This window comes from Corvus brachyrhynchos, unplaced genomic scaffold, assembly GCF_000691975.1.
Source record: "Corvus brachyrhynchos isolate BGI_N302 unplaced genomic scaffold, ASM69197v1 scaffold8, whole genome shotgun sequence".
Lineage (NCBI taxonomy): Eukaryota > Metazoa > Chordata > Aves > Passeriformes > Corvidae > Corvus > Corvus brachyrhynchos.
Genome location: NW_008240031.1, coordinates 1,211,043 through 1,220,641, shown reverse-complemented (window position 1 = coordinate 1,220,641; position 9,599 = coordinate 1,211,043). Strand labels below are relative to the sequence as shown.

General features: G+C 36.6%; 1 protein-coding gene across 2 annotated transcripts in view; it reads left to right on the top strand.

Annotated features, from left to right (window-relative positions):
- HOMER1 (homer scaffolding protein 1) overlaps positions 1-9,599 on the top strand; it is a 69,506-nt gene that overhangs the window by 12,140 nt on the left and 47,767 nt on the right. For both annotated transcript variants that reach the window (XM_017743682.1, XM_017743683.1), the window contains exons 3-4: positions 977-1,069; positions 7,181-7,323. In XM_017743682.1, coding sequence (XP_017599171.1) covers positions 977-1,069; positions 7,181-7,323 — 236 coding nt within the window. The remainder of the gene's footprint in view (positions 1-976; positions 1,070-7,180; positions 7,324-9,599) is intronic.

Genomic DNA, 9,599 nt, shown 5'->3' with positions numbered 1-9,599 from the left:
CCCCGTAAGGGCCCCGCAGCTACCTGTCTCAGCACTGGAAATGAGACAGACCTCCCCCTGGCTTTGTCCATTCTTAAATGTGGACCACAGAGGCAGTCAAAACTTTAAGTGGCTTAAAAAATTGTCCAAATTCAAGCTGGCCAGCTGATAGGTTCTGTCAGGTCATAGGGGAGCTGTAAGCACCTCTTTGCAAGAGCATCACCTCCGGGACTATGCTTGCTAACCCATGACACTATTCTTAACAAATTGATTTAATCTCTCAAATTTAAGGGGGCATATATTTCTAAATTGCTGGTTTAGCTATTTTCTGGAAGTGGTACATGTAGCATAGAAATAAAGCCTCATATGGCAGTTCCATGTGCAATTTCTTGATTTAGTGTTCAGTATATGCAGTTCTAGTTCAATGAATTTGTTCTTTAACTTGATTGATGTCAATGACCGTTCTAGACATGAACACAGTATTTCCACTGTTACTTTTCTGATTAGCTATTGAAATTATAAATGCAGTTAAAATTTGGGAAGAAACCAGTATTCAAGGATTCAGTTTCAGTCATGAAAGAGCAAAGTACACTGAAAGCTCTCCAGGCTCATGGTGACCGCATTAGGCTTCAGAAGCAGATTGTTTGTTTTTTGAGGAGGGTAAAACCTGAATCTGAAAGCAAGTGTGCAAGGCAGTTTGTCCCTATTATTAGCCATCTCTGAGGTGAGTTTTTTAAAACTACCAGCAACAGATCATGCTTCATTGCATTGTCATTTTCCTGACATATAAAGAGTGTGTATTATGCCTGAAAGGTATGTCACTCTGTAAGTCATTTAAATGAGTGTCTAATAAGGAGAAAAATTTTTAAAAATTACTGACAGAATTTTACTTTGTGAAATGCAAAGTACAGCGTTCTGTTCTGCATGTAATGTATTATTTCACGCCTACTCTTACTCTCTTTTCTTTTTTTTATTCTTTAAACATATGTACCTTCAGTTTGCTGAAAAATTTCAGGAATTCAAAGAAGCTGCACGAATAGCAAAGGAAAAATCCCATGAAAAGATGGAGCTAACAAGTACACCCTCTCAAGTGAGTCTTACTGCCTGATTCAAGCATCATATTTCATATCTGTGCTACCTACTGTATTGTTTCTTACATACATATGTATTAAAAATTAACAGGGCATTTCTCACTTACTGTAAATCCTCTCGTTGGTCAGCAAGAAGTGTCAAGAAATCTTAAAAAGACATTTAATATATACTGCAAAAGAGTCAAAGGGACTTGCTTTAAAATAAAATTGGGTGCTTTTTAAATTCCTTTTCCTTTATTTCAGCTTTCCCAAGAAAATGAGTAAACATGGTTATAAAAGTGAACTATAATAAACACTTTTTGTACTTTTTCCTATTGTATCCACAGGACTTCTGGTGGTGCACTGTAAATAACTTTCATAGAACGATCAGTGCACCAAAAATAAAGGTTGAAACAGCAAACTATTTTTACTTATTTCCTACTGTGTAGTTTTCTCCTGTGAAATGTGTTGAAGGAAGATGATAGATTCACAAGCTGATTCTGGAGTTTTATTACAGTTAGCCGTGATGTACAGGAAGAGTTTATTAAAGGTATCTCAAAATATGAACTGGGTTAATCTAGGCCTAATCAGAGAATAAGTTACTATATTCACATTTACATTAGTCGTGTCTAAAATTAATTACAAATACCTTGAATTTGCTTTGAAAAAAGAAATACCTTGGGGCTTTTTTGCCCCATCTCTCTTGTATTCCCACTGCCCAAGGTTTTTGACACAGTTAGCTGTTTGTTTTGTTTTAAGCAGTAGTGAAGACAAAGGTAATTCCTTCTCTTGGAGAATGCAACAGCTTTAGAACTACAGCAGGGATTCCTGAACTGAGAGGACTTAATGTAGCTGTATCTTTTTTCTGAGAAGTCTTTTTTCATTGAATCAGTGTATCTCTTCAGTGCTTTGCACTGTAAGAGGCTCCTGCTCTTTGATGGAGTAAGGATGGCAGGCAGTTTGCAGCATGCTGTACAAATAGTTTTATTGCTACCAGAAAGCTACATCTGGTGTCCTACCAAGAGAAGTCAGTGGAAATCAGAACATACACAATGAATAAGCCTCATGTTGTTTTCCCAGTAGGCATTTTGCCCAAATGTTAGGCTGGCTTTAGCTGTTAATGGGAAACTGCTTGCTCCACTGAAATGGAAAAAAAATAAGGCAGGGGGTTTTATGAGTTTGACTGTCTCTAAATTTCTGATAAATTCCACAGAGACAATGGAAGTATGTATTTCAATATTATACACTTGTCAGTTATATACACTTGACTTTAGAAACAGTGAAGTGCTTCGCCCAGGCCTCAAGTTACCTAATGTTATAGGCAAAAAAACTGCTGTGCTTCTCTTTTGACACGTTGATTAATATTTTGGACTCAGAAGTTAAATCTGACACTGTCAAATGGAGTGACTTATTACCTGGTTTGGACATAAATTTGAGCTATTCACTCAGAGACAAGATGCTTTTGTCTAGCAGCTCATCAGGGTTAAAGTTTTATCTTAAACTGTGTGAGCTATTAATATTGTTCATTTTCCTGCACAGAGTTCTTTTTACAGTTGAAACCTAACATTTTATACTGTAGGCAGTTACAGAAATGTTACTGAATGATTCTGTAATGCCTGTTGAGGGCTGCAATTTCATTATGGCACACTTAAGAATAATTTCCTGTTCAGGCCTTACTTTTCTTCTCTTGGCTTTTCACTGTGTTGATAAGCTGGCGTATTATTCTGACTAATACAGTTAGTGCAAGTGCTGACACATGAGCATAGTAGTCTTCACTTACTAGTTCCCTAGAGAGAAAGGAATCAAATCAAGAACTTCAGAGTTTAGAACAGATAAGAAGCGATGACATCATGGCAAGTTCCAGCACTTCTGTGGCACTGGGCTCATTCAGATGGGTTTATGACTGGGAGTAGGATGAGTGCTTGGTGCTAGGGAGGGAAGGTGGGACCATGAAGACCTTTGAAAGAGCACCTGCTCTCATTTTCATCATCTACCAAAAAGTGGCTGCAAGGCAAACAATTCAGTTGTTGTCTTTTTCAATCATTTTATAGCTCTCTTTTCCCTTTTGCATAGAGAGCCATTGCAGAGGGGGAGAGTAAAAGAGGAAGGAGATATTTTTAGTGGTCAGTCAAGGCGTTGCAGAAACCCGGCTTTTTTAATGGAGCTTTGACAGGAAGGACTTTGGGAGGTATATGAACTCTGTAATGGTAACTCAGTTATCTAAAAGGATCAGTCCCTCTACAGTGTTGGATTTTCAGATATGTTTTGGCACTAAATTAATAATAAGTAGGAAAATACAGCCCATCAAAACTGGAAAATACACACATCGAACTTAAAGCTTAAATAGAATGTTTTATTTCTCTTGGTACAGCTTTAAAAAATGTCCTGATTATTTACCAGTTAATTCAAGTACTGGATATGGTACATTTTCCATCCTCTCTACTACACAATTCTAAAAGAGTAAAAGTACGTTTTTCTGCCTCCGTATGCCCTTACAGGTTGAATCTTTATGAGATATTTCTAAAACTAATGTAACAAAACACTGCACAAGACATTTGCTGTTCAGTATTGTTTGATGCAAGCCTGCAAATACAACTGGTACATGTGAGTTTCAATTTGGAATGCCCTGCAAAAACTTGGGAAACTGCAGAGAAATAGAGAGCAAGAAATAACAGCAAAAATATCTCAGAAATTGGATATGTATTTGGAGTTCAAATATTTAGCAGACTCAAGCCATGTTAAAACTTCAGAGCAGTTTTGCCTGAAGTCCACTGAAGTGAGGCTGCTTCTCTCAGGTGTTATGAACTTTTAGCAAAGTGTTGCTCCTATAAAGTGCCTCAATGGTCAGGAAGTAGAAGTTGTGTGGGCTTTTTGGATATTTTGTTTCATCTGATGAAACATGATCTTCAGATTTTTTTCAGTGTGTGAAACACATAGTAGAAAGAAAACCATACACAGCCTAATTTGCAGTTACTTAATAGCAGGAGTTCCTGTTCCCCTCAGCAATGCTGCTGCTAATTTTAAACTCTTCATTCTCCCTTTATCTTTAATACTGCCTGTTCTCTGCCTGTCTACCAGCAGGCTTTGCTTTAAGTTTCCAGAATATCAGGTAACAGATAAAATCACCATTTACCTTGCCTGTAAGGAGAACGGAACTTTTTCAGAGAAAGACAGTGGCCTGGACCACCAAATTAATAGAGAGATGCTGCTTTGTTATATATAAGTCCCTTTGAGTGTGTTGGGCTTTCTTGGGATGAACAGTAAAGCATTGTTTCTGAGTCAGAGAACCTGTAATTTAAACCCATCTGTATGAAGACGGATTCATACAGTAGTACACATCTGGTACTATTTATCCATACTACTTATCCATATCTAGTATGTCTGGAGTCTTTGGTCTAGAAAGAAGCTGTCTATTTCGGGACTTCTAAGACCACCTATGCACATAGCTATACTATCTGGTATCCATTTAAGTGAGCTTTAGGTAATAAAAACTTGGAATCCTCTTACCATGTTTATATAAAACTAAAATACTGGCTCCCCTGCTCTGTCATTTCCTGTTTCCCAGATCCATCTTGTAATATAGGGAATTATTTTGCTCTTGTCATAAACTCATGGATCTTGCAGTGGCAAGCCACCCATGGTCTATTCTCAGTTACAAGCTTTCCTGTACACTTACACTTAGATCTGGAGTTCACTGAGCTGCAGGAAGCAATAGCCTGACAATTGTGTCCACCTACCCCCACCCTTTTTTTTATTAAAAGTAATCTTAATTAGGTTTGAGTACAGAAACAAATAGAGCAGTTTGTACAGTTTGCAGTTGCACCCCATCAGTCTTTGAGAGGTTTCACCTCAATCAGTTGGCATCTGAACCTCAGGTTTTTTTCTGAGCGTGGCTGTACTCTGATAGGTTTTTCAGATTAAGACTTCTTTTAGTTTCTGAAATTGTGGGGCGGAAAATTTAGTCAAAATAGTCTTGTCCGTGATTCTGAGCCCCTCCCATGCAAACTATTAGGAATAGCTATTGCCTGAAAAGTTTTATAATCACTTAATATTTAGTGCAAGAAATGGGTTGGTTTTGGCAAAATGACCTGGATTTATAATTTTTCATCTTTTTCTCTGTAGAAGTTCAAAATTTACTTAGAGCTTGTGAAAAAGTCGCTTTCTGGGATGTTATGTGAATTTCTATGAAGTAACAAATGTTTCATATGTGTTAGGGTAGCACTAGCCAGCAGACTTATGCCATTGCCAGCCAGTACAGAGAAGCACTATAAAGAATAGCTGTGCCAGGGAAGTGTATGGAATACTTACTGAGAAGACAGTATAATACTCAATAACTAAACATGCTGGACTTGTTTTTGTTTGTTCATGATTTTAGAACCAATGACAACTCCTTTTTTTTTCTGCTCCTTATTTAGTTATCACTAAAAGCTGGTTTGAGCTCTGCTGTAATGTCTACTTGTTTTACTTAAAGGACTCTTTTGTAAGTGCATGTGGGGTTTTTTTTAAGATGTTGACATTTAATATGTCTTTTGATGAGTACCCCACTATAATGTTTAAATACTAAATACCACAATGTCTTCCTCAACTTTGTAAAATCTGGATTGGATATGTGAAGTTATAATGGTATGAAATAAAAAGTTCATTACAGAGTACAAAATGTTCCTAAAATACTTTTACTTCTCTAATTAATATAAAATGGGAACATATTATTTGTAAATACTTATGAAAAATCTTTTCTGTGTAAGTGGCTTTTTCCATTATATTTGGTGCTTTGTTCATAATCAGCTCTGTTAGGATTGTCTGCAAATAAATTACTTATCAGGCAGGTGTAGTTGTGATGATTAATGTGTACTTTTTGTGGAAGAGACACACACTAGGAACTGATGTTTCTTCTGTTCATGAATTTGCAGACCATGATCCTTTAGATATTACGTAGACTGGGATGTTTGTCTGCCTTAGTTTTTGTTACTTGAATTTCATGCCTATTAGAAGTCTGAAAAATAAGCCTAGATGGAACTTGCACATTTTTTTCCTTCTATTGAAATAATTTTTGTGCATTCAAACTTGAAACATTTGAATAAGTAGGCTCTGATTTTATGTATTTAAGTAATAGTGTAGGAATTTCATCTTAAAGGTACAAGCCATCCAAATTCTTTATAGTGTGGTATGTAATTTTTTAGAATGCATAAATAATGTTGTTTGAAAAGAAGAGAAAATAGAAGAAAAACTTTTAGATCCAGAAAGTCTTTCATTTATTGTCAATGGGAACTGTCTATCCTATTGGATGATGACAAGAATATCAGTAATAGTAGTAGCAGTAGCAGAAGACAAAACCATGCCATTTGTATAGAATAATTTATTTGCCTCTTTATTTTGTCAACTCTCTTCTCTTCCACACTTAAATGTACACACAAATGTACATGCTGGTGTGATGAAGGGTAATGAAAACCACAGCAACTCCCAGCCTTCTGCTGGGAGGCAACCAATAAGTTCTTTGGATGGCCAATTGCATAGTAATAGCTATGTGTACACCTGGGTATATCTGGAGTATTGTCCTTCCCAGATAATACCATGAGTAGCAAAAGCTAGGCCAGGCTAGCATGCCTATGAAAATTTTTGCCTGCACTTTGTTGAGCAAGTGTTCTTTGCAGATGGCTCATAGGTGAAACTGTGAACACACCCCCAATGGCCCTCGCACTGTTCGCTTTGGTTAATAAACAGTGCAAAAGCTAGATTTTGAAACAAATACCAGAACTGTTTGTTTCACTGCATTAGAAGGTAAAGTATGAGACAAGAATTCTGAGTGTTGAGAGTCACCCACCGTGTATCAGAATGAGGGTGGAATGTAATTCCAGGTAACAAGGTGGTCTGTACTAAGTGGAAGGTTGGATCTTGTAAAGAATTCATAGGTCACTTGTGTTTTGTACAAGATAATGTGAATCTTTTGGTAATGTACTTCTGTATGAACTACAAATGAAATGTGACCATGAGGGATGCTGGAAATCTGAACATCATATTAATGCTACCTAAAATTTGTGTATTGTTTAAGAACGAATGTTAGAGCTTTTATGCACATAGCCTTTCTGGGCAGGTCAGTTTGTAATTTTAATGTGTTGTTTGTTTCACTTAAGGAATCAGCTGGAGGGGATATTCAGTCTCCTTTAACTCCAGAAAGTATTAACGGGACAGATGACGAGCGAGCGATGCCAGAAGTGACGCAGAACTCAGAACCAAGGGCTGAACCAACCCAGAACGCATTGCCATTTACCCATAGGTACAGATTCCATTCCCACATCCTGATTAAGTGATACCTATCTCTTTCCTTGTTAAAGGGACTTTCTCCCATGTTGTTTGGGGAAACGAAGCAAACCCGCATCTCACCCCAAAAATGGACTCACTTTTGGATTTGTAATATTTTTTTAATTAAAAAAAAAAAGAAAAAAAAAGAGAAAAAAAGGAGAGAGAAAAATCTCTTGAAATGAGATCTGGGGAAACATTATAGTCCAATCAGCCCTTGAACACTGGTTAGTGTAGGTGTCCCTTTAACAGGAATCAGTATTTCAATGTCTGAGATCTTAGTAAAATTACCTGCTTCATAGAATATTCCAATTAAATGATTTTTGTACACATTCTTTAAATGGCTGATGGGACTGGACAAGTTCTTGGAAGAAAAGGGACTCTTACAGCATTTTTGGATTATGAAGTTTAAAGCAGGCTGTAATTGAACAGTTCTCTGACAGTTGTAAAATTTTTCAACTTTTTTTCAAAATACGAGAGAAATGTGGCTCTACTTCAAACTGAATTCTAATTTGTTGCACTAGGAATGCTGTGCTCTGTTCTTTAAGAAAGGTAGGACTTATTATTTTATTATAGAAGTAGCAAGTTACAATGGATATATCTTGCCTATTAGAAGTAATTGTAAAGGAGTCACTCTCAATAAAACGCATAATTTATTGGGACCATGGAGAGTAAGTGAAATATTTAATAAAGTTAGAACACAGCTAGAAATACTAGGGTTTGGTTTTTTTAAGCATTGTGTAATTCAGCCTAAATAGAGTTTAAGAGCTCTTCATCAAAGTTTGAGGAATATTAACACTTCAGATATGTAATGCAATTCAAAGTGAGCACAGTGAAACTAAAATTGTGCAGAACATCTCAGTTTTTGTAAGAGAATAATACTGTTAAGCATCTGGAAAAAAAAATATTCATTTTTCAAATGAGAAAAACCCTCTTACACTATTTTTTTTAACAGAGTGATTCTGTTTATTTTTATACTGTCACCAGTGCATGTATTATATGTTTCAGAAGAAATGGTGCATTGTGACAATGCTATGTGCATGTTGAAAGAGTATTACAAATGTTGCAGATCTATCTGTGTTCTGTAACAAGTTCATTTAAACTGTTTGAATATTGACATTTTCTATTAATATTTTTGTGAAAAGGAGTTGTGATAAAGTCCACACATGAATAGTGTGGTTTGCTCTTATCAAAAAATGATAGTTTGAAGATTTCCCATCTGGTTCTGCATATGCAAATATGTTTTCTGGTATGCCAGTGTAGTAACTAAGTTTACTCTCCATTGAGCGTGAATGAAGACACTTTTGAAACTACCCAGTTGTCATTTTTAACGATGTAGAATAGAGTTTACAAAACTTTTACATTCATTGCCTTTTTCTATCTACTTAATGTACGCAGTGTAAGTGCCTAGTTTTAGGTTCTTGTCCTATTAGATATCACTAGCTAGAATTAATTTCCAACAATAACTCTGCATTTTGAGGTTTACTTCTTGTTCATTCTCAAAACACCAGTGTTTTGTCTTGCTAAGGATACCTTCAAGTTTGTTAGGGAGCTATTACTGAAGAAACCCCAAGTTTATAAACCTCTTTGAAATAAAGTAATTTTTGGAATAGGTAAGGATTTTATTATAAATAAATAAGTATTATTTATTTATTATAAATAAAGATGCATGAACATATGCACAAAGGAGATGGAAAGTGAAGCCTCCAGGACTGTGTTAATCCTGGTTAAATGGGCATGTTTTTATAGAGGCTTTTCCTAATAATAAATTGGCAACTAGGTAGACGCATCTGGCTGCTTGTGCTGTCTGAAAGGGTGCTCTCTGCAGGCAGTCTGCTTGCCCTGACTTAAAAAGAAAAATATTAAAACCTTACACCCTGATTACTGGAGACTCCCTGGACTTCTCATGTGTCTGGAGTACAGAAAAGTACTGTACTTCCCCTTGCTCCCTGCCTTTCTGATGATGTGGTGTGTATGTGGCACTCCATGTGTGATGGAGAAGAGCTGCTAAACTGAGCCCTTTCCTTGTGCACCCTGGTAACTTCTGCTGATCCTGAGTCTTTTCCTTCTGCATCCTACATTTCAGCAAAGGTAAAGTTCGGTCAGCGCTTCTGGGTGAGGACGGTACTGCTGCAAGGGCATTTGAGTGTTGCCTTCTTTGTGGCATTTCTTTTCACTTATTTGCCGTTAGTCCAGAAGTTGCTGGTCAATCTCTAGGTGCTTTTCAGAAGAAAAGGTATTGTGGATTTCCCT